The 26,151-nt window shown below is 37.0% G+C and overlaps 1 protein-coding gene across 3 annotated transcripts in view; it reads right to left on the minus strand.

Annotated features, from left to right (window-relative positions):
- VWA8 (von Willebrand factor A domain containing 8) overlaps positions 1-26,151 on the minus strand; it is a 334,690-nt gene that overhangs the window by 152,655 nt on the left and 155,884 nt on the right. For all 3 annotated transcript variants that reach the window (XM_029936673.1, XM_029936672.1, XM_029936671.1), the window contains 4 exons: positions 9,472-9,547; positions 6,833-6,968; positions 4,402-4,521; positions 1,143-1,348 (listed from right to left, as the gene is read on the minus strand). In XM_029936673.1, coding sequence (XP_029792533.1) covers positions 1,143-1,348; positions 4,402-4,521; positions 6,833-6,968; positions 9,472-9,547 — 538 coding nt within the window. The remainder of the gene's footprint in view (positions 1-1,142; positions 1,349-4,401; positions 4,522-6,832; positions 6,969-9,471; positions 9,548-26,151) is intronic.

A 26,151-nucleotide genomic window follows, 5' to 3' on the forward strand; every position in this document is an offset into this window, starting at 1 on the left:
AGATAGGAGGTTATGTATACATTTTATTTTTTCATGTTTGCTCTGATCTTGATATTTTCCTCTTCAAAGAAATATTAGAATTTGAAGGGGAACAGTTCCTTCTCTCAAATGTTAAATCAGTGCTCAGATCATGTTCAGTGACTTCCACTGCTTTCTGAAATCTCCAGCCTTTAAAATGAGTAGTAGATTGACTGAATTAAAAAAATATGCTATTTACATAGAGCAGAGTGTTGAATATCTATACAGAAGTATCTAGAGGAGTCACAGGTCTATGAATAAATGGAAGAAAAGATAAAGGAGTAAGGAAAGAAGTGAAGAAGAACATAAAAAGTACAGTGAAGTGAAAGATGTAATAGCAGAGGGAAAGGAAAATATCACTGACACTACATTTACACTGGTGATGCACTCTGGGTCCGTTATTGGCTGTGTCTTGATTTTCTTTAGGCACTGGGGTCTGAGCTAGACTCTTCATGGCTCAATATGCAGAATAAAGCTTTCTATTTTCCTTTCTAGATTTTGCTTTGAGGGCTGGGGGATGGGTCAGAGGTCATTAGGTTGTGACTTTTAGCTTGGAGACCATTATTTGTTATAAAAGTAGAACTGACCTGGGTTTTTTGTTTTCTTCACGAAGGTGGACCATTCATTTTATGCGGCTACAAAGAATTATATTCTCCTGCTCATTTATTCTATCTTATAAAACTTTCTTGCAGAATTTACAGGCATATCCTACATACTGTTAGTTCTTACTGTGTTTTCCATCTTCACATCTTTTGTTTTCAAAGTGAAGATATTTTTCACTCAGATACCACATCCTTGTTGTATTAAGTCAAATAGTGGTAAAGTTTCCCAGTTGTCTCATTCTGTCTTCCCTCACCCCACCCCCCCAAAAACCTCCACCAAATTTCCTAGCTCCTTGGTAATGGCCATGGCATAGACTCTCAGCTAAGTCAATTCAAAGGCAAAACGTGAAATGTTAATTAGTCTTCCAGATGTAAAATTTAGATTACAAACACTTCATAATATATCATCTGAATCAGTATTATATTTTAGGAATTGAAAAGACTTAGTATAAATTAAGCAGTCTAAAAAACCAGAAGATTGATGGTTTCTTTTAAATCTTTACGCACAGGCACGTGTCATACCTGTAAATGCTTGACTATGTTGACGACTTCCCTGGTAGAATAAGGATAGTTAATAGTCCCCTGGTCAGCTAAACTCCTCAGCTCTCCGAAGGCAGCCACGAGCTTCTGAAGGATGGGCTCGGGCACATTTGGTCCATATTGCCTGAGCATTTCAAGCTCTGAATGGGGTTTGGGATTATCAACTGCATGGCAGCTAAAGATATCACCTGTAAGAAAAAAAGATTCACATTCAGCATGCAAGTAATCCATTATAATCCAGGAGATTCAGAATGTCGTTTAAAGAGCTCTTAGTTGTTCATCAAAGCACTTCTATTTTTAAATGTGTAAAGCTGCGCAGAAAGCCTCCAATGATAGGATGGTGCAGAGAAGCAATGACTAGAACAAAAGAAAAGGAAACTGAGAGATGAGTGGTTTATTCTTCATAGATTTACTTCTGTTAAAAATTATATAACATTTAAATACAATCTCACTGGGAGATGTTCAAATATAAAAGCCAAAAATAGGGTAGCGTCCCCGGGTCTCTGCCAATTCCACTCCTTTCCCTCACAGGCACCCAATATTAACAGTTCAGTATTTGTTCTTCCATAAGTGCATTAGTCTTTTTAAAACTACATGGGATGTCTGGGTGGTGCAGTCGGTTAAGCATCAGACTCTTGATCCCACCTCAGGTCACGATCTCACAGTGGAGCAGTTTGAGTCCTGCATCCTGCCCTGCACTAATGGCATGGACCTGCTTAGGATTCCGTCTCTCCTTCTCTCTGCCCCTCCCCTTCTTGTGCATGAACATTCCTGTCTCTCATTCTCTCTCTCAAAATAAATTTTAAAAAATACAAACATAATTTTGGTGATCTATTCCTTTTGTATTAATTGGAAAATACTCTTCATACAGTTCTGTGACTACATTTTTAATTTTAACACATGTTGAACATTTTTGGAAATTACATACATCTATCTCACATGCGTGTTTCTCTATGTATACTAAGATGTGAGAGCTAGTATCACTGCTTTATATACAATTTATATCTTGTACAGATTGCTAAAAAATACGTTGTAAGTTAGTTTTGGAAAAGTAAGCCTTCAGAGACAATGTCTAAACTAAAATTAAGAAAAAGGAATGTAGAAACACAAAATATTTCAACCATAATTTAGGCAACAGAGATTATATTAGAACAATATAGTCTATGCTTAAGAGAGATGGATTTCTCATATTAAAAGTTCATGTAATTCTACTGATTCATAAACCAAGAGACTGGGTATCAAAGGAAGTTAAATAAATAGATTTGCATTATTTAATATGATCATTTTATTTCTTTAAGTTTATTTATTTTGAGAGAGAGAGAGAGCATGTGCACACACACGTGAGTCAGGGAGGGGCAGAGAGAGAGGGGGAGAGAGAATCCCAAGCTGTCAGTGTGGAGCCTGATACAGGGCTCGATCTCATGAATCGTGACATCATGACTTGGGCTGAAATTAAGAGTCAGACACTTAACTGAGCCACCCAGGTTCCCCAATGTGTTCATTTTAGAAAGAACTTTCTAGTTCTCAAAAATCATTCAAATCACAATTTATCATTATTATATATTTATAAAAGTAACTGAATACAATGCAAGCCATAAGTTCAAAACCTGCAGCTCATAGACTAAACTTGTTCAAACACAAACACGAAGTATATTTTTTTTGCTGAAGGTCAAATGTAACATGAATGTAAAATGACAATTAACCACTCACTCATTCGTTCATTCATCAAGAAATTATTAAGTATCTTCCACGAACCAAGTACTACTTTAATTATTTTATATACATTAGTGATCAGAAACATAAAAGTTGCTATTTTCTTGAAATTTATTTTCTGGCAATGAAAAGTACAAATACTAGAAACTGTATGTTTCTGAGAAGGAAAAAAGCATAGTATAGGATATCAGAAATGGTAATGATGGTGGAGGTGAGTCAGGAAGTTCCTCGTTGAGGTGACATCTGAGAAACGCAGCTGCTGGTAGGAGGACAGTATTCCAGGCAGAGGGTACAGCTAATGTGAAGACCCTAAGGCAAACATACTTTGTATGTTCAAGGAAGACATGGGAGAGCAGAGCAGCTGGAAAAGAATGAGTGATGGGAAGAGCAGCATAGAACAGAACGGACATGAAGTCATAGAGAGAAGAGGATGTGGGAGACTCCTCTTCTGTATAAAGTAATCTCTTCTGTATACATTCTACACATGTGCAAGCATATTCTTGTATAGATATTCCTCTTGCCTTTTGGTTATTTAATTAATCCAAATGGTAGACTACTTGCTGTTTCACTTAATAAATTTTGAGGATTTTTTAAAAATCAGCATACGTAAACTTGCCCCATTCTTTTTTTTTTTTTTTTTAACTGCTGCATAGAACCCTAGTGTGCAGATAGAACACAGTTTGTTTATCCAGGCCCATTTGGATGGACAGTAGGGTTGTTTCCATTGTTTTGCTTTCATAAACAATGCCATATTGCCTATCTTTGTACTTCAACCATTACACAGGTGAATTCTCTTGAATAAATTCACGGATACAGATTTGCTAGATCAAAAGTCTTACTGGGAGACTGAGCCTGCTTCATGCTGAATATGGGAACTACTGGTATCCAGAACCACCTGCTTGCTATCGAGAAGAGAATTCCTTCTTTTTTTAAAATTTTTTTATTTTTTTTAATTTTAAAAAATTTTTTAATTTTTTTATTTTTTGAATATGACACAATTTATTTTTTTTAACATACGCAATTATTTTCTGTTTGGAGTATCATTGTAACTACTGTATTGTAAATGATGAGAATTCCTTCTTAAAGGCTCCTGCGGATGAAGTCTGTCTCAGGGCCTCTCCGATCCATGTTAATCAGCCTCCTTAGAGCTGGTCTCAAGCCCTTTCATAGTTATGGGGTTGTGACAAAAACCAAACATTGAAAACCATTTCTTATTTTATGTTTTATTCTAAGAGGCCCTAAACAACAAAGCAAAGGATAACTGTTTGAGAAAACAGGCTCTGGAATCAGACTTAGGTATGAAGCCCAGCTGTCATGCTCATTGTCTAAGGGACTCCAGAAAAAGTGAATCTCCCCAAATATCTGACATTCTCCTTCTCTAAAAGGGGATAACACATACCCTCACAAGGTGTTTGTGATGACACAGCACATGGTAGCATTCAGTGACAGCCACCTCATGTTGTTACTAAGACAATATTATTATTGTAATGGCTATTGTTTTTGTTATTGTTATCATTATTATTTTTACCTAAGGTGCCGAAGAAATCATTGCCTAAGAAAGGAAATCCAGGTCGGTTGGCCAGAACAATCATTCTAAAATCAGGATGAATCACAATTACATTTTCTCTTCCATTGACATTAGCAGAATCTGAAAAACATAATTTCTCCTTAGTCTTTATTGATATTTAATAATTCTTAAGAATGTCAACTTACAGCCTTTAAAATAGTATAAGTAGTCAATTAAAAAAAAAAACCTAAAAATCTGGTTGTAACAATTTGGTTATTGGGGAAAAAAAACTTTGAGAAAGTCTGCTTAACAACAGAATACTGATTATGCACATACTGAATTTTATAGGGACCTGTATTTTTATGTAAATTCAATGTACATCTATAAAGCAAACTTGTCCAAATATTGTCTTACAGTATTTAAACTTGGCTTGAGATGCATCATTCCTTAAAAAATAAAAGATAAGAATCCATAACAAAGGATAAACTAAAGGATCCCCAAAAGATAATCCAAACATCCTTTTATTTTCATCAAATCACTTTGTGAATAGCCTGCCATCATTCAGCTCAGGAGGGACTCCTGGTTTAGATTATGTGCTGTAAAACTTAACACAGAATCAAGGTCTTGAACACCTAGTCAGCTCATTTGTGCAATGCTGATTTATTTACAGTTAGAGGATTCTACCTTAATTCTTTTTTTTTTTTAATGTTTTATTTATTTTTGATAGAGAGACAGAGCATGAGAGGGGGAGGGGCAGAGAGAGAGGGAGACAGAACCGGAAGCAGGCTCCAGGCTCTGAGCTAGCTGTCAGCACAGAGCCTGACGCGGGGCTCAAACTCAGGAACGTGAGATCCGACCCGAGCCGAAGTCGGAGGCTTAACCGACTGAGCCACCCAGGTGCCCCTCTACCTTAATTCTTAAAATATGTAATTTCAAGTTGACTGAAGCTTTCTTTGTATTAAAGAAACTGAATTTGATATTCTACTAGCTGATGTACATTTCCAATAGAACTGCTAGTCCAGACAATAATTTCAGATGGCTAAAACTTTTTTGTGGTTATTTTAAGAAGAAACACTTGTCATCTGGGTTTATTTAAATTCCAGCCTTAGTATATCCATCTTTTAAAAATAATAGTCGTACAGCACCTGCAGTTTTATTTGAGAGGAGTCTGTAGAAACCTACATTTCTACTTTTTAATATATTTCAAATACACCATATATTCATGTACTAAATACAATGTTCTTAATGTTTAATCCCCATTAATTTTAGCAGTGGTAAATAAAACAGTATGTATCACAGGCAAAATTTAATTAATTAATTAAAATAAAGTGACAATAAAAACTAAACACTTAAAAAGGAAAGAAAATGGAAAACACAGCCAGAGAAGTGATGCTTTATGAACCCACGTTCAGAAAAGCTTCAGGGGCTTCTGTGTTTAAAATTTTGTCTACAATTAAGTTTGAGTTTAAAAATTATGATGACTCTTTTTCTTCTACACTATTCTTCAAAAATCTATCAGATAATGTAAAGGATTACCAGGATATAATCATTCTTTAACTACAACTTTGTTTCAGCAATTCCATTCACTGTCCTCAAAATGCACCTAGGAAGGTTAGGCAGGATTCTAATCCTGAGAGTCTGAATGATCTAAGGGATAGTATTCTGGCTGTCTAACTCAAATGCTCATTTCTCCCATAAATTCATTGTGAAGTTGAAATGTTAGAAAATCTTTCTTAGTGCTGAGTTTCCTAGGCTCAGAAGTGGCCATCTTGCAATGATAATGTCCAAGGAGACCCTCTCTGGTGATGCACCTGCACGTTTTTAATGGGGTTTTCTTTACATCCTCACTCTGTTTACTGAAGGTTTTAGTTATTAGTCTCAATTTGTTTGGTTACCTTGCTATTGGCTATACATATTTTCAATGACTAGATATAGATGTTCAAATCTTTTCATCACACAAAAAATTTGAATTAGAAACTAGAAAATTTTCTCACATTACATTAGACAGTTTTTCTTTGTAGGTTAAACAGACCGATGAAATTCATCGATCTACATCTTTGCTAACAAGAAGAAAAAAGTTCAATAAATAAACAAATAAGTAAAAGGAAGAGGATAGTCCAAAACAGAGGATAACTTCTTCCTGAGGGAGGAGTGTGTGTATGTGTGTGTGTGTGTGTGCACACAAACACATTTTCACACATATGTATGACAAATATATATATAATAAAATTCTTGGTATTTTTTCTAATTATAATGGGTAATAATAACATTGACTTTAACATTAAAAGCAATAGAACATGCTAGAGCTTTTTTAAAAAATCCAGATAATGATGAAGGAAAATAAATTACACACAAATAAAAGAGAAATATATATTAGATAAGTAGCCAGCTAAATGTGATCTGATAACAAAGATGTGAAATTTGTATATATTAAAAGCTTTTTTATACTCACTTGCAACAATGCGTCTTCCATCTGCTAGAATCATTTCTCCATTTTCTACTAGAGTTTTTAAAATACAGGTGACATTTGTTGGGGCTTTGTCTGCCTCATCTACCACCAGAACATGACCCAACTTTACTGCCTTTACCTTTGAAGACAGAACATTTATCATAAGCAAGAAAATGAAAGAAAATGTCTTTAAAATTTTTGTCACTCACTGCTTTGGATTTATAATAGCAGCTAGTTTTATTTAAGTTATAGTTACATTATCACGAAAAAATGTGTTGCACAGCTGGAAACAAAATTTATGGATCACCTCCAAAAGCTTCACATAGTTACTAAATCGTTAATGTTGCAGTAATCACTTTATTTCCCGTTAGCATCATAATTATTCCTAGGTTGGTGATGTCCACATTTCACACCCCAGACTAGGGGAGATTTAAAACAAGTAAAACAAATACAGAAATTAGAGTTCCATGGGAGTTAAGACAGAGACATCGCTATCAAGAGTGGATGTTAGAACATTGCATTTGTAATGGCTTCAAAGGAGTGTAGGATTTCAATAGATCAGAATGGATGGTGAAGAGGTGGGTACTCAATATAAAGGGAATCAATGGTCAAACTCAAGAAGTCCTGAGGCACACTGAGGGTAGAGGGAATATGAGTTGTCTGTCTTGGGTGAAACAGAGGTTAAATGTAATTACAGAAAGAAAAAAGAAAACAGGGTCTGGATGGGTAGATCATATCTCTAACTAAAAACTTGACCACCAGACTGAGAAATATGTACTTTATCTCATTAACTAATAAATTCATAAAGATTTACAAGTTCAGGCATGACAGGCATGAAGGCTAGAACCACACTTTAGGATGTTTAATCTGGTAGCAATATGCTAAAAACAGATTACCATAATAATTTGGTAAAAAAGTAGTTTGGGGGACCTGATTTTAGGGGAAGAGGCAAGGAAAAATGGAAATAAAAAGCACTAAATTGATCTGAAGAGTTTTCTTAAATTTTTAAAATTTATTTTGAGAGAGAGGGCACACGTGGGGGCACAAACGGGAAAGGGGCTGAGAAAGGGAGAAAGAGAACCCCAAAATCAATCCAATTAACCATGAGATCATGACCTGTGGTAAGATCACGAGTCAGACGCTTAATCCACTGAGCCAACCAGGTGCCCTGATCTGAAGTTTTTTTGGAAGTACAATCTATAGTCTTGGCATCTGATTACATGGGAATAGGGAAAGAAAAAATAAGAAAGAATCCCATGGTGACGTTATGAAGAGACAGGTAAAATCTAGGAAATACTCTTAAAAAGATTTTAAAAGAGGGGGCGCCTGGGTAGCTCAGTTAGCTAAACTTTCGGCTGTTGATTTCAGCTCAGGCCATGATCTCATGGTTTGTGAGTTTGAACCCCACATTGGGCTCCATGCTGAAAATGCAGAGCCTGGATGGAATTCTCTCTTTCTCCCCCTCTCTCTGCTCCTCTCCTGATTTCTCCCTCTCTCTCTCAAAATAAATCAGTAAACTTAAAAAAAAAAAGTATTTTAAGACAGTAGATGGGGGAAAACACTCAATGGATTTATTTATTTATTTAATTAAAAAAATTTTTTTTTGAGACACAGGGTGAGCAGGGGAGGGTCAGAGAGAGAAGGAGACACAGAATCTGAAGACAGGCTGCAGGCTCTGAGCTAGCTGTTGGCACAGAGCCTGACATGGGGCTCCAACCCACCAACTATGAGATCATGACCTGAGCCGAAGTCGGATGCTTAACCAACTGAGCCACCCAGGTGCCCCGATGAATTTAAATGTAAACCCAAAGCTTATTTCTTAATGAACCATATAAAAAATTTCCTCATTACACAGTTTTGGCAAATAATTTTAAGGAAATACAGATTAAGAAATAGATAATTGCCTCTACCACAAATATTTTATTCATATTCTAAAATAAAACTGACACGGGTTTTTCTTTTTAATTCTAGGGTAAAAATGAACTCAGTTAAAAAAGCGGGATAAAACATATAGCTTCCTAACACTAATCCAACACCAGCCTTCACAGCTCTGTTCAGGGAAAGTCAGGCCCAACCTGGGAGAATTCAGGAAGGAGATTCTAAAGACTTCAAGCACTTCCAACACCTCTGGAGAAGAGAGGTTCTCATGTTCGCATATTTGTGACTTTGACACAAAGGAGTTATCTACACAGGGGGGCAGGCCTGGCAGGCCAGGATTTCGTTGGGTCTTATTGAGAAGCTGAGGAATGGGTCTTTCCAGCCACCCGAAACACTGGGCTAATATTTTATTCATTAAGATCATTTTTAAAAATTCTAGAAGCATTATCTAATTTTAAACTCTACACAATTGAAAATAGCAAGCTTTTTTCCCCTTTAATTCTGGAATGATAAAGAAATCATTTGGGGATTTCTACCATTCCCTAAGTTACCTGGAAAAGAACAGAATAAGAAAACATTTTATTTTCTCAATAATTTGCATTTAAATATCTACTCCCCAAAGGACACATGAATGAGTTGTTTTCCAGTTAAGACTGAAATCTATTGGAATCTATGGGAGATTTACAAATCCCTCCCAAAGGCTGAAATACAACTATCATCCAGAAAAATAAAGTTGAGAATATTCATATAGTTGGATTACTAACCAAAGGTGAGTCTTCATATACAATCAGTCCATCTTTAACGGAAGGCTGAAGAGTAAGCGTTTGTACTGTGGTGTCCCTAAAGTTAAAGCAAAACATTTTATAGTTAATAAGAAAACAAACAGACACAAATAAAAATAGAGCACAGGAATACTTCTTTTTAAATTCTTGTACCATCCACTTTTCTCAAAATGAATAATAACAAATGAAATTCCATTCAGCAACAGTGTTTTGTGGATGCAAATATGAATTACAAGGGTTCATTACAAGGGAAATTCACCCAGGTTTACAGATTATCCAGGTTGTTTCCTTTTCCTTTTTTTCCTAGTAATTTCCTTTGCGACCATTTCACTCCTCAAAATCACCTTATGAGGGTAAAAAAGGTAGGTTAAAAATATATGTTTAGGGAAATAATATTCATATTATTTGAAAGGAATTTTGAGTGTGAGTTTGGTGATGACCAGCATCCTGACATGACCAATTAAGGCAAATCTATGAATTAACACATTCTGGCCTAATCTGCCATCAGCATGTGCAAAAGCTGGACTGTCTTACTTCCCTCTAGCAACCATAGGCTTTGAACATTCTGCTAGGATTAAGGCAATCCATTCCATTTCCTTAAATTATTTGCTAGTATGTGCCAGACCCTCCTTTAGGTCAGGATATTCAGAATGTTAACAGAGAGCTCTCCTGATGTTATACTCTTCCTCACATGACGAGATAGGAAGTTCATATCATCTATGAATTATTTTTGCTAAAAATATGTACATAGGCTGCAGATGATAAATAAGTAGGTCCAGACATCTTAATCTTCTACGAGTATGCTCTCTTTAAAATAAAAAATCCTACGGCCATCTTGATTGTGTCACATAGAGAATTAAATTACTTTAAAAATGTGAGTAGCACCTTTCTTTTTAAGAATCCAGAATTGCCTTTTCAAACTACTCTATCACTTATCAAGTAATATGAGTTATACTTATGTTCTTTTGAGTACCTACTATGTGTGAGACCATGCTTGGAATGTGAACCTCAGACTTTAGAGCTATAATATTCTCTGAAACTTCTCCCCAAATGCTAGCATTTATCACAATCTATTAAATTATAAAATGTGTATTTATTTAAAAACCTAATAAATACTATCTGGCAATTACAAACAAAGCAAACTTAAGATATCTTTCAAGTGAGTTTTTGCTTTAGCAAAACAAATTTAATCAAAATTAGTTAATTGCCTTGAGCAGTAGTTATGGGGTAGTGGAAAGAAGACGTTGGAGTCAGACCAATTAGGATTCAAATTCTAGTTCCTGTCACTTATTAGCCACCTGATCTTGAGTACGTAACAAAATCCACCCAGGAGGATCAGTGACAGAACACCTGGAAGGCACCTAGCACAGCATATGGTGGATGGGAAGAGTGTAACTACATGTCAACTTCACCAATTTGTTGTTATTATTCTGCTGTTGTGACTGAAGTTCTTGCTTGTGTAACTTGTACCTGATCTTCAGGTCTGTAGTGTAGATGGTGTTTCTTAGAAATCCTGACCATGATCCTTTTAAAAAAGACTAGGTTTGGGGCTCCTGGGTGGCTCAGTCGGTTGAGCGTCTGACTTCAGCTCAGGTCATGATCTCACAGTTTGGTGGTTCGAACCCTGTGTTGGGCTCTGTGATGACCCCTAGCTCAGAGCCTAGAGCCTGCTTCAGATTCTGTGTCTCTTTCTCTCTCTGCCCCTCCCCTGTTCACGCTGTCTCTCTTGGTCTCTCAAAGATAAGTAAATGTAAAAAAAAAAAAAAAAAAAAAGATCAGGTTAGGTGACCCTATTGTATGTTCCCTTTGATCCCTGGCTCTCTCCTATTTCAACCCTTAACACACTATATTGTAATTACTTATTTTAATATCTTTCTACACAGATTGTAAGATTTAAGAATGTAGACCATATCTATCTTTCCCTCATCCGGTTCCTAGCATCTAATGGATATCTGGCACATAGAATGCATTTAATAAATATTCATTGAATAAATGAATGCATGAGTAAAATGACAAAAATCCTAAAGGTTAAAAATCAACACTGTGGCTTATAGCACAACCTATAGTATGTGGATTTCCAAATTTATTGGACCAGGGACCCCTTTTTTTTTTTTCCTGTTTAACAGATAATCTGGAACTATCGAATCTACTTAGGTAAGTGTTGGGTTGGATTAAGGCCGACTCTCCTAGATATAAGAATTTTTTAAATGAATTTATAAGTGTGTATTAGAAAGTACAGTGGTATCAAGAAGTACACTTGCAGTTGACTAGTCATGGGTGTATGGAGGACATGGCTTACACCTATCATGGACTCAACTGAGTTGAATTTAGACTCATTGTAGTGAGTAACTCCTCCATCAGTGTCCTCACGTACCAGGGCTTGAGCAGGTATGTTGGCAATACAATTATTGACATTTATAATTTCTAGGCTACCTAACTTATCTGCACCTAGCTTGAAAGGCTTCTCCCTCTGATTTGACTAAACGGCAACTAGCTTCTTGAGTTAATTCCCTGAAGGTCTGGCCTATTGCCCTTCTTGGCCTCTATTCCAAGCTACCACTCCAATAATTCTGGCTCTGATGGGTCTGATGCCTGTCTGATGTACTGCTTCCTATAGCCCAAGCACTACACTTTACAAAGAATCTGATACTATTTTTTATGTTGGCCAAAATTCACATTAAAATGGGTTTCAAATAAAGCCTTGAGGATGTTAAGAAAAGTGAGAACAAACATATTGTGACAACTTATTGGTTCTTATCAACTTTTAATATGAATACAATATTTCTCATGCAATGTAATGATACCCAGTCATATATCCATCTTCTGTATTCCTGGGTTTTCTATAGGACATAACTTTATGCTATCTTCTGCTATAAAGTTAATTTTTAGAGTTTTAAACAAATAAGAACACAGTTTAACTAACTTCACTTAAATTCGCTGTTAATATTCTACCAATGCAGAAGTGGGGTTGGGTGAGGAAGAGAAAGAGATGTGTTCACACAGATTTTTATAGCTATATAATGAATTTCTCACTTCACTTGTCACATATTTAATGGGAAACAACACGACACCTTCCAGCACCAAAATGGAAAAAGGAACTCTTGTAACATTGTCAGTGGGAAGAAAATTCTAGCTGAATTTCAGTCTTAAAAAGGCAAATGAAATTGTTCTATAACACTTAAATTCTGATAGGATAAAACTTGCCAAATTAGATTTATCAAAAGACTTTTGTGCTAGAAATAAAAACCAAGGTTTGACGGAACATGCACAAATCAGACGATTTCTAAAATGGATTAAAAATGAGAGTAAATACAAATGGAAATCATAGTTTTCAGTGGAGTAGTCTGTGAGAAAGAGAAATTTATAGGAAGAAAAATGGTTTTGTTCTGTTCTTTTTATTGCTCTTTCATCTTAAACATCAAAGGAAAAGTAGAGATTAGTAAAATAATACGCTATTAAATATTAATATTAATATGCTTATATGTCAGTTAAGTTTCACTGGTGATGTAAAAGTGGAAAATAACCTACTATCTCTGCACAGTACTTAGTACAATAAGAGAAAAGCGTGTTTTTTCAAGGTATCTCACAATATCATAAATTGCGACTTAGTTAAGTGATAAGGCAACCATTTTTGTCACAAGTAGTATATGAATTGACTCTTAAAGCCAGTATAATGATTATTTTTCTGAAAAGCTGACTAAAATCATTGCTCTGTATTTAGGAACATCCTGGATCAAAAGCCATTAGTTCTCCACACAAATAGGCAATAACCCTGAGAGAATATTTTATTTGCTGCAATTTCAATTCTATTACAATTCGTTCCTTTCAAGAACAGCTCTGAAATATAACCTTATAAAAGTTTAAATAGATTCAGTAATTTCAACAATATTAAAGAGAAGGAACTTTAAAACACATCTAAATCACATTTCCTTAGCCTAAGGTTTAATTTAAAAAATGGTTTTCTAGCATATAACTATTATCTGTAATGCTTGAATTAATTAGAATGTTCAGCTAATTGCTGATATGAATGTTCTCACTTCTCACTATCTTGCAAACTAAAGCTATCAATTAAAGCCTGTGTAGATAAAGGGGCTACTCGAAAAATATGGTGCTAAACTCTATTCTTTTTTTTAACTCTGTAATTTAAAAAAATTTGTTTAATGTTTATTTATTAAAACAATTAAAATGTTTTTAATTGCTTATTTTTGAGAGGGAGACAGAATGCCAGGTGGGTAAGGGTGCAGAGAGAGAGGGAGACACAGAATCTGAAGCAGGCTCCAGGCTCAGAGCACAGAGCTTGACGCAGGGCTGGAACCCACAGACCATGAGGTCATGACCTGAGCCAAAATTGGACACTTAATTGACTGAGTCACCCAGGGCCCCTTAACTCTGTGATTTTAAAATTTACTTTTTAAAGTAGAGTTATTACTGTTTTGATAGTAATTTAAAATCATTCTATATGCAAAAAAAATAATTAGGTTGTATAAAGACTAGGTTTTTGTCAAAATAAGGAAAGAAAACTGGCCTCTGCAGAGCAAGCACAATCTGTTCTTGAAATGTTGCTTCTAAAGGTACATTAAGCTAATATCTGATAATTTACTGAAGAACAAATGATCTCAAAATAGTGATGTTTATTTTAAAAATGATATTTTAGTAAGTTGTGTTTAAATTGGCTTAAGGTTAGCTTTCTTTTAGAAAAAGAATAGTAGTTAAACATAAGAGTAAAAGAAGAAAGATGACACATAAGAGTTTCAAATAGCTAACAAAAATCATCTCTGAGTTTATGGTTCATTACATAAAATTGGATCTAGGAATAGACTACTTAATAATATTAAGTCAAACGTGGGAAAGGAAAGCTGGAACATGGCACTTAGGAGGCACTTAACAAATATTTGCTTAATATTTTTAAATGAGGGAAGGTCTTGAAAATAGAAGTAAATATTAATTTTTGCCAATAAAAGATAAGCATAACATTACCCATTGAGAAGTAGTGCTGCTGAAAGATACTGCCAAGTGAAAAAGAGTTCATGGCATCAGGAATATCATTTCCACAGGCTTATTTTAACTAATCAATGAAATGAAGGTAAGGGACACTGATATTCATTTTCACCAATAAAACAGAGAGCTTAGACATTGTTGACGCAAACAAACTTAAGATGCAAACAATGTCTACGAGCATTCTGGGCTCTCTCTGGAATAGCAATACACCACTTTCCTACTTTTGCCTATAAAAGGCAAATATACCTCTGCCATGTTGGAAGAAAAACTTCTCGAGGAGCTCCAACAGAAACTGCCACTGATAGGAGCAGTGTTACCATACAATAGGAGAAAAGGAAGACACAGATTGGCTGCTGTGATTACTGCAGTGTTTGTTAGAAACCAGCAGCCGCCTCACTCTGAGTCCAGATTTAGACGTTGGTCAGTCACTTCACCTCTTGAAGTTCAAGATTATTCAATGTCTAAAGAGGGAATTAAAAAGAGAATAAATGAGGGAGCAGAGTAGAGTAAAAAGCAAGGAAGATAAAGTGGGGAGAGAAAGAATATTATTATTATATGTGCTTTGAATGCTTTGAGGGAAAAGTCCTTTTAATAAGATAAGCAAGATATTATTTCTGCCAAAGTGACTGAAAAGACTCCAGCTCTTAAAATAGCTGTTTTGGAGGACAAATAGTTTATTTAGCAGTCAATCACTCATCACTAATGTGTCCAGATGCAAAAAATCCTAACAAACCATAAAAGAAAGGAAGACATTAGGGGGATGATATTTATGGAAGGAAGTTGGCTGTGAAGCAACACTGAGCTCTTCGGGGGTAGCTTCTTACTGGGAACAGCAGGTAGAAAATATCCACAGCAAAGGAGTCATCTGGTAGAAGCTAAACATTTCAAAATATGCTGAGTTTTCAAAATCTACTTCCTTCCCCACATCTCCGAGCACTATATTAACACTTACTTAAAAAGAAATCCCTCCAATATTCAAAGTCATGCAGATAATCAAATCTTTTAACAAAATCTGAAAGGTTTGAGCTGTCTAGTCTTTAAAATTAAATCTACTAAAATGATATATTTAGAAACTGTATCTTTTGTCTTTACACTGAAAGCTAGCTTTCTGGCTTGGTAAATTTTAGGGACTCACAATGAACTAATTTCTTTACGGGAACTTCATTTCCTCTTTTCCAGCTCCCAAAAGAAAAACAGCATGCAGGTCCTTTATTACCCTTTTCCCCTGACATTAAACATTGCATTTTCTAATCAGTTCTAAAAAAGGAACAGAGCAAAATGCAGATTAAAATGCAAAACTGAATGAGTGGGCAAAGGTGTACACACAGATGAAACCAGAGCGTGAGGCTGGGTAACACTCTGTCCACCGGGTAAAGCTTTACCAGAAAATACAGAAATGAGTAATTTGTAGTTTTAAAAATCCTCATTAATTGGGTCACAATATAAAAGCATAATAGAATCAAAAATTAATAAGTGACTACCTTTTCATGTCAGGATATAAGCTACTCTTTTATTCAATAAGTGTATTCAGCATTTACTAATGGGTATCGCTTTGGATGTTGAAGTATTTGTGAACAAAACAGGTAGAAATTCCTTCCCTTATGAGCTTAATTAAATTCATAATATACTTAAGCAAACCTAACTCACCATACTAATAATGTACCATCTTTGGTACACTAGGAACTATGTCTTGCCTGAGATTAAATATCAAAAGATATTTTACCAAAGGCAATTCAAAATAAAATTGAAATACCAATTCTTTTTTATTTTGAGAGAGCGAGCAGGAGGGACAGAGAGAGAGAGAGAGAGAGAGAGAGAGAGAGAGAGAGAGAGAGAATCTTAAGTAGGCTCCACACTCAGTGTGGAACCTGATGTGGGATCATGACCTGAGCTGAAATCAAGAATTGGACACCTCACCAACTGACCCACCCAGGTGCCCCTGAAAGACGCATGTTTTATCACTAAGACAAATGAGAAGCAGCCTGCTGCTAAGGAAGTCTATCAGAAGACAAGTCACCAGCTCTCCGTGAGGCTGGCTCAGCACTTCTCTCACAACCCTAAAAACATTTTCCGTGTAATACTTACTGCCTAGAACTTACTTTGTCAGTTGCATTTTGTATCTATCATATTATTTGGTATATTATAATTGTGAATTACTTTTATCCTCATTTCTGATTGTTCACCAACTTGAAAAAATTCACAATGCTCAGTGTTAAATTTATCACACTTCAACTACTTAAGCCAAATAGTAAATAGTATATAAATGAGCATTATATTTGGAGACCTCTTCAAGGAAATCCATGTTTAAGTTTTCTGTAATGCACCTGTTTTATTAAGTTTTTATGATAGACTTTCTTAAAGAAAGACACTACTGCATCATAAGAAAACAGGATACATTGCTTTCAGAAGCAAAAGTTGAAGAGTTCATTCATTTCAGTCACAGCCATTTTCCAATATCATTTTAATGGCAGAGAAGGAACAAACACCTCCAAGGACTTAGAGGTCAGAGGATTGGAGCAGAGCTCTAAGCACGTTTCTTTGCCATCTTATGTTTTGTCTTAAAATTTGTTGGGGATTTCGAATGCTATTCCATAACATACCCAGGTGTTTCAATACAAAAATGGTTCAGTCATCAGTAGGAAGACAAGGAGCTGAGCCAACAAGGAGCAAGAAATGGGGTTGAGCTGGACAGTGGACACTGCAGAGAAAGTCCTGCCTCTGGCCACTTTTGCTCTTCTAGTATCTATCATATTTCTTGACTCCAAATTTAAATAAATGAGCGGTAACTTGTCTCTCACTTCTATCCTTCCAGTTGAACTAACTGCTCGAAAGTACTTTATACTTAAACTTTTTATCTGTTCATATGACTGTCCTGGACTGTGAGGACAAGGCATACCATCCACACACAAGTGCCTGTCACCACCTCTCATACCTTCTAGGCATGCAATCAATGTTCGCTCAAAGAGTGATTGAACGCATGAGTGTATTAAACAAATATTATGTATTTTTAATGTGTAAGGCAGAGTTTTAGGTATGATGATTATAAAAGGTCAGAGATTCTGTTCTCAAGAAGCACATGTGACAGAGAGATGGATATAAAACAAATATAATCCATGTCAGAGAGTGATAAGGGCAATAACAGAAATTAAATCAAAGTTCAGTGAGAACACAGAAGAGAAGGCAATTAATTCTGACTACAGAGAACAGAGTCTTGATGATTAAATATCATTTTAACTGGTAGGTATGAGTAGAAAATGCTTCCAGACAGAGGAATAGGCAAACATGCAGAAGTTCAAGATATATGAGAAATTTGGGGGAACATGAGTATGTCTAGATTATGGGTGCACAGAAGGGAGTAGAGCCGGCCAGGTGAGGACAGCTGAAGTGTACAGTTTTCTTATATACAATGCTCAAGAGGCTGATTTTCATTTCATGGAAATGAAGGACCAATCACCTGCTCATTTTAGAGAGAGGACTCTCTAAGTGGATGTCTCAAAGATGGATGGGAAGGAACAGACATTGTTTTTATTCGTTTGTTTAACAAATGTTTATCAAACACCCACTGTGTTCCAGACGTGGTGCTGGAAGGAGGCAGTTCAAAGACCTATGCTTACCCTTAGGGAGAGCTCACTGATCAGCAGGGGAGACAGAGGTGGGAACATGTAATTGTGATAAAGAATGACATGTACAATAGCTGAGACTGTTCCAGGTCAGTAGCTCTAAATATACTATAAATCAAAGTGTTTTCTGAGAAGATACACTGTAAAATACAAAAAAAAAAAAAACAACAAAAAAAGCCCAACAACCCTGAGCTAAAGATGAAAAACAATACCTAAAAAATACTCTTAGGTTTGATTCATTAATAATACAAAAAACTTTCATTCTTATTAAAAATTAAAGGATATTTTTAGGAAAATAATGTGATTGACATATTTTGTTCTTTGTGTGATTTAAAGGCCTAGTCCTAAATTCAGTTTATTTCGATACCTGTTTTAATGGTTAGCATAGCTGAAAAAGAACTCACAAAGACATGTAGATCCAAATAGAAATGCAGCATTGACTGTGCCCCGATGGCACAATGTACACTTTTCACTTTGATTTACCAAACATACAAAGGATTTTATTACCATTAGGCTTGGGAATTTCCATCCTTCCTGATGTCTGTCAGTGGTTTGGCAAACAAATCAGTGCCACATTTTATATTTTGAACAAATGGGTTCAAAACTTATTGAAAATCTTCATTTATAAGGTTTTTAATCATGTTAGGAAATTGTATTTCAAATTGTTTCAGCATGTAAAGGAGACTTTTTAGGACTGTATGATCTATTTCTACATTCAGCACTCTGACACCCAATGTGTGGGTTTTCCAGACCCAAGAACTTCTAAGTTTCTGCGTACACCACCTGGGTGTCTACACGGTAATTCAATTCTGACACTAACTACATGGTGGGGCTAGCACAGACCCCACTGGTCAAGGGCTCAGTTTCACAAGACTGCCCCCCACCTCACATACCAGTTACAAATCCCACACCTCCCATACTTTTGACAGACAAGGTCTGAGTCAGGGGTTTCCACCATCCCCTCTTTGGGTTCCATAATTTGCTAGAACAGCTCACAGAACTCAGGAAGGCACTTTACTAACTACTCCTGATTTATCATAAAGGATACAACTTCATAACATCTAAATAGAAGAGATACAGAGGCAAGTTATGGGGCTGAGTGAGAATGTGCACAGAGTTTCCATGTCCTGTCTGGGCACACCACCCTCCCAGGACTTCAATGTATTCATTAACCCAGAAGCTCTCCAAACGCCACTGTTTGGGATTTTTATAAGGTTCCATTAAGTGGATACCATTGATTAAATCACGGACTGCTGGTGATTAACTTAATCTTCTCTACCCCTCCTCTCCTCTCCCCAGCACTAGGGAGCGGGGCTGAAAGTTCCAACCCTCTAATCACCTGGTTTCTTGAGGAAACTGCCCCCCTAGTCTGAAGATATCCAGGGCCCCAAGTGTTACCTTATTTGCATATAGACTCTCTCACTTGACAGATTACAAGGGTTTTAGAACTAAGGAAGATCAGTGTCATAACAGAAATATACCCTTATCTCCCAGGAAATTACAGGGATTTTAGAAGCTCTTGTGCCAGGAATCGGAATGAAGACAAAAATAAAATTTTCTTCTTATATCATAATATCACAGGGTGACATATATTCTTTTCAGCAACAAAAAAGTCTCCGACTGAAACACTTATAAACATCTGATTTAAAAATGTTCTCTCCAGAGACTTTTAAAAATTATTTTTCTATTTTACTGCTAGAGCATGACCTTTACTTGAAGGACCAAATTAAATGCCTTTAAAAAAATTTTTTTTAAATACTAGTCTCTCTGACAGCCATTTAATACACATCAACAAACTGACCTTTTGACTTTGTAAAAGACAAATGTGTAGGTCTTGGAGATCTCTGAAATACTTTACAATAAGATTCCGAGTGAGACTGTAGTATAAAAGATGTTCATGGTTAGTTCCTACCTCATCATCTGGCTTTATTTTTATTTTATTTTTTTTAGCTTAAGTTTATTTACTTTTGAGAGAGACAGAGAGAGTGACTGGGACAGAGACAGAGACAGAGACAGAGAGAGAGAGAGAGAGAGAGAGAGAGAGAGAGAGAAAATCCCAACCAGGCTCTGCACTGTCAGCACGGAGCCTGACATGGGGCTTGAATTCACAAACCGTGAGATCATGACCTGAACTGTAACCAAGAGTGGGATGCTTAACTGACTGAGCCGTCCGGGCGCCCCCTGGCTTTATTTTAAAGGTCTTGGTTTTAAATGCAGTATCAAGCTGGTTCCATCCTGTAGGACTTTGTGCAAGTCTACTTTCAATGTTTTTGCAGCAATGCTTTGTTTTGAATCATTATGAAGAGAATACTACTCATGGTGGTGTCCTCTGTAACCTTACTCCAGAGTCTTTCTTCAATCAAATCAGATGTACCAACTGATGGTTTTACTTACATAATTTTCTGTTGATTTCATTTCATTTATGCTTACATTATTAATACTGTTTTCAAACTGAAGTTCTTTTTCAAGAATCTTTTAAACCACTGTCCATTATGTGAGGGCTAGCTTAGTTAAAAGTAGGTTAAGTAAGACTTTTCCAGGCAGAGTTGATGAGAAAGGGCACTCCAGGCTGTAAGAGTTGCACGTGACACTCAGGAATCATAAGCAGTTCACGTGGCTTAAGCATAAGTATATGGGAGAGAAAGGGTGGAAGTAAGGCCAGTGAAGCAGATGGGGCTCATACTAAGGAATACAGACTGGATGCTCTTGGCAAGAGGAGTCGTTAGAGGCTTCCAAGAAGTACAATAAATGATCTACTTAATTGGCTGGGGCAACAGGAAGCTTGAGAAAGACAGAATGGAGGCTGAGTTCTTAGCCAGGAGCCTACCTCAATAATCTAGGCAAGAGAAGAAGAATGGAATTATGGCCCAGAGAAGGAGGGAAGGAGATACCCTATCTATTAGAAGGATTGAATTGAAAGATCTTGGTTACAACTCTGGAGTGCAGGAAAATATCCGAATGTAATAGTCTAAGCATGGCCAGTGGCTGTGGGAAAGGAAAAGAGCAAGATATTTAGGAGACCTTAAAAAATGAAGACATGATTTCATAATGATTGACTGTCAAGACAAAGGGTAGGGAAAGAGAAAAGGTACAGGGCTTCCAGGCCAGGTGACTGGATACAGGGTTCCGTAAGCGTGGAGAGGAAACAACCATCCTTTCCTTTACCAGTTACATAATTAATACTGCTTTACTGACACCTGCCATGAACCAGGTGTAGCTAGGGGGCTGGAGAACATTGAAAAAGTTGGTATGAAGAGATGGATATTTTGGATTTGAAATGCCTCAGAGATACTTATGTGGATATTTTTAAAAGAAAAATGCAGATCTAAAGCTAAGAATAAAAGAAGGGGCAGAAGATGTGGCTCTCACCTATATATGGATAGATGATGATACAGACTTGTAGAGAAGAGGTTTAATTTTAACTGGCTCCCTACCACATACCAGGCACTGTCCTAGTTACATGTGACATATGTCATCTAATCCTTGTAATAACTTTGATAAAACTTGGGCTCAAAGAAGTGACCTAACCTCATGTTTTCTTTTAAAAATATGAGGCTTCCATTTTATGTTAGCTCAGTTTTATAATAAATGGTTTATGATTTTTGACACAAGGCCTTCCTAAAAACTGTATCTTAAAACATATTAATAGTGTGGACTGTAGCATTATTGCCATTTGACTGGTTATGAGCAGAACCGGTAAAAAGTGTTACTAGTTCAAGTAATGCAGCAGCAGAACTGAAGTCCTCTGTGGAAAATGATATTCAATTATATGCAACTGCTCCTGAGAGTTGGTTAAAAAAACAAACAACAACAGAAAGAAACACTTCACATTCAGAATGTGTGTGTGTATATAATATAGAAGATACTGTTGTTGGTACAGAGTGCAAAGCTTGTAGTCTTGTCCCTTGCTTTATTCGGTTTCACCTGGCTGCAGGCTTAGCCCTGCTCAGTTCCTGATTTCTTATTCTAATCAGGGGACGGGATACATGACTCACTGGTGTTGCTCAAAGAGGTTATAAATCTCATAGTTGGGGATTTATAACAAGTTGCATATACTTCTGCCTCTGTTCTCTCCATTTTCTGATTATCACACTAATGTCCCCCCTGGTACTAGTGTCCCTGGGAACCCTATTTCCTCTAATCCTATGCCCTTGGGTCAGACCCTAGCTAGGCCTAGTACTTTGGGCTGTTGGCGGGAGTCTTATTCCGACCTATCAATACTGCACATTCTCACAACCCTCTAGTCATTGTCATCTGTAATCTTTTACAGCTTCATCTTGCATTGGCTCAACTCATCCACCGAATCTCTAGAACAGACAAAGCTTCTGAACGTCTTGTTGCAAATTCCACCACAATTATGAAGATGGTCATTGCTACCAAACTTACCCATTTACTCATCACATTAGCCTTTAAAACATTTTAACATAATTTCCTTTACAGCATTGATACTTCTCTGTTTATTGCGTTATTTACTGCAAATTTCCTCATTACCACTAGAAAGTTTCATGACAGCAATGACCTCATCTGTCTTGTTCATTGCTGTACTTCTCTAGGCCTAGAACAGTGCTAGGGACTGTGCTGTCCCTCAGTAAAAATTCCTTACAGTAGATGCCGTTGGTGCCCTGCACAGAGCCCTTTACCACCAAATGCAGCTGGCCCCCAGCCACTGGGGCGTGACTGCTGACAGCTGCACCTTCTCCAGAGAACGGCCCTCTATCACTGCGGAACTCCTTTGCCCAAAAATGCCAGGGAGGCTAGAGGGTCCCCCTTACGCTCTCCTGGGGACAGTCCATAACCAGTGACTTACTGATATGGGAGCAGAAAAGGCTGGCCCATCTTACTTCCAAATGGGAAAGCTGAGTAGTGCCCTCCATGCTCCAGAGCTCTCTGGCTGAGGCCAGACTTGGCCTAACACCTCTTGTGCCTCCACGCAAGTTTTACCTCAAAGCTCTCCCTCTCAAATTACTTACATAAACATTTCCATCTCTGGCTCTGTTTCTAGAATACCCAGCCTAGATATTTGTTGATGGCTTGAATGCACAAATAATGTAAAAATGCAAAAACAATCCTTAGATTTTCTAGCTATGGTCTTAGTTCTTCCTGTATAAAATATTACAGATACATCCCAGTTAACAGCGATTACTTAACGGTGCTGTGAACTGAGCAATTCCACTAAGCCACAAATCTGCTTCCTTAATCTAAACACGTCATGCCATCCTGTCTGCTCCTGTTGTCACTGCTGGCATCATCTGAAGAGTCTGACCACGGCAATGTCTGTCTTACTTATAAGGAACAGCTTCTTATGAAGCATTTTATTTCATAAATAAAAAGGCTGGTGAGAAATAGAAGGCACTGGCTCAAGATACTTCTTCACTCTCTCTGCTGCTAAGGGTTCTGTGAGAAGCCGGCCACTGACGCTGGCTGGAAAGCCCCAGACAGAGAAGAGCAGATGTGAGTGGCTAGGATATGACGGGAGCAAATGTGTTCAGAGAATCCGATAATGAAACTACTCTAAGTTTGAGTTTATTTTTATTACAACCAGGAACTGAAACTTTTTTTGATCTCTTCCCCATCAGAGTATCACTAATTTTATAATGGAAGTTAGTGTGAGATAATAATTTTCTTAGCAAAAGTGTCTTTTATAAGTTAAAAAAAACAACAACCCACAAAGGATTGGAAAGTTATAAATTAAACTGACATTGAAGAAGGAGAGATGTAATTGGATTGGTGGCTGAAGGGGACTTTAGCTCTAATTACAGTGTTTTATTTCTGTAAAAGGAAGAGTAAAATTAAATTTGAGAAACATATTAACAGTTGTTAAATCTCAGTGATAAATATGGGTAGGTGTTATATAGTTCTATTTACATTTTTTTGATTTTTAAAGTTTTTCTCAATCTAAAAAAAGTACATGACACTTGAAAGGAATGTAGCTATTCTCTAATGGCAAGGGACAGAACAGAACTCAGAAAAAAATGCACAAGGCATTTGTGGTTCTCAAGCTTGGTTAGCTTGGGACTTAGGAAGTAAAAATGAAAGATCCTCCTTGTTTCCAGTTTTCTCTTCCAAAACAGCCTAGAGCATGATGGTTGCTGGTTTTTCCTGTTCCAGAAGTCTGCGTGCAGCTCCAACTCTGCAACCTCTCTAACCCTCAACCTGCCGCAGGAGCACAGAGAGACTGGGAACAGTGTTGGCCCGGAAAGGACATCATGGAAAAGGCCACGGGATTAATTTGCTTTATGTTCTTATGAACTACCTGGGTGATGGCTGATGATACACCCAAGGAGGTGTGCTAAGGAGGAAAAGTCAGTTTAATAATCTGGAAAAGTGGTCAAGAAAAGAGAAATTTTGTTAAGAGATTACTATTGAAAAAATGGAAACATGGAAAACTGGCCAAAGGGGTCAAGTTGAGCAAGGATTAGAAATATGATGGTAGAATTAAAAAAAAAATCAAGCTAGAATATATAGACTAGAAACTAAGAAAGTAAAACTGGAAAGTACTTGACAGTTTTTCCACATGGTTGGTACTTTAGTAAGGAAGGAAGGAGCTTACTAAAGCGCAATCATCACTAAAATACAATTTGATCAGCACAAAAAAGTCAAGAGGCAACACGGTGCAGTGAGTAGAGCACAGGGCTGACATCAGATTGTAAGAAGCCTGCTCTGCAGCCTCAGCCAAGTTATTTACCTTCTCTGTGCCTTGATGTCCTCACTTGCAAAACAGAGATGGGAACAGTGCTGATCTTGTAGACTTGCAGTGGACAGAAAAGAGTTAACAATCTGAAGAGACTTTAGAACAACGTGCAGTACAGAATAGCTGCTATGTACATATTTGTTAAATAAAGAAACCCCCCCAAAAATACGGAAATATAAATGGATTTAAAGATATCCGGAAAAGTGTAAAGCATCATTACAAACCTAAAAATCTCCACAGGAAGGTTGGAGGGACTGACATAATTCCTTTAGTGAAACAGAGGCAGAGAAGGCATTCTTAGTGAGATAAGTACTGTCCAACTGCTGATAAAATAGCAGCTTCTAAAATAGCTTTATCGAATTCATAATGGGGCGCCTGGGTGGCTCAGTCGGTTGAGCGTCCGGCTTCGGCTCAAGTCATGATCTCAAGGTTCGTGGGTTCGAGCCCCACGTCGGGCTCTGTGCTGACAGCTAGCTCAGAGCCTGGAGCCTGCTTCAGATTCTGTATCTCCCTCTCTCTCTGACCCTCCCCTGCTCGTGCTCTCTCTGTCTCTCAAAAATAAATTAAAAAAGACATAAAAAAAAAAATAAAATAGCTTTTTCGAATTCATAATGGGTAAGGCGACATAGGCGTGTCTCAGAAGGTTTGTGTAGCAGCTGATGTGTGACGTGTCTCCAATTCTCTAATGCTCTTATCAGTGCTGAGGATGGCTTGATGACTCAAAAACGATTTTTTCTATGAGACTCAGAAAAGCTTTTAGTTCTTCTATTTTCTGTTGAAACATCTATTTTCCCCCTGGGACTTTGTGAATTTCCAAATTTATACTGTCACATTCAGTTTTCTTCAGCCTGAGGAAAAGTCTTGTATGTTCAGTTATGCTGTGCCCGTATCTCCCTCTTGGCAACAACTCTTGTGTCCATGCACATACAACCCACGCTATACCAAGCCGCCTCTCTCACTTCCTGGCTTTTAGATAGTATGTTTTTAATAACCATAATGTCCTGTGCTCTGCCCTATACTTAGAAAACTTCTACTTCTCCCTTAACACTCAGTTTGAGTGCCACCTTCCCGTTTCACACACGGGTACACGGAGCCTTGGACACCTCTCCTCAAGGTTCCCACGGAACCTGCAAGTGCCTTTTCCATAGCTTATATTCAACACCGTGTGGCAAATGCTGTAGTCGCACCCACTGACAAGCAAGCAAGCTCTTTTAGGTCAAGATCAGTATCATCATCCATCTGGCATCAGTGCTAAGACAGCCACTGAACAAATAGGAATCTAATAAATACAAGTTAGATAAATGAATTCATACATAATGAATAAACAAGACTTCTGCCCTCAAAATTTCCCTA

This window comes from Suricata suricatta, chromosome 4 (assembly GCF_006229205.1).
Source record: "Suricata suricatta isolate VVHF042 chromosome 4, meerkat_22Aug2017_6uvM2_HiC, whole genome shotgun sequence".
Taxonomy (NCBI): domain Eukaryota; kingdom Metazoa; phylum Chordata; class Mammalia; order Carnivora; family Herpestidae; genus Suricata; species Suricata suricatta.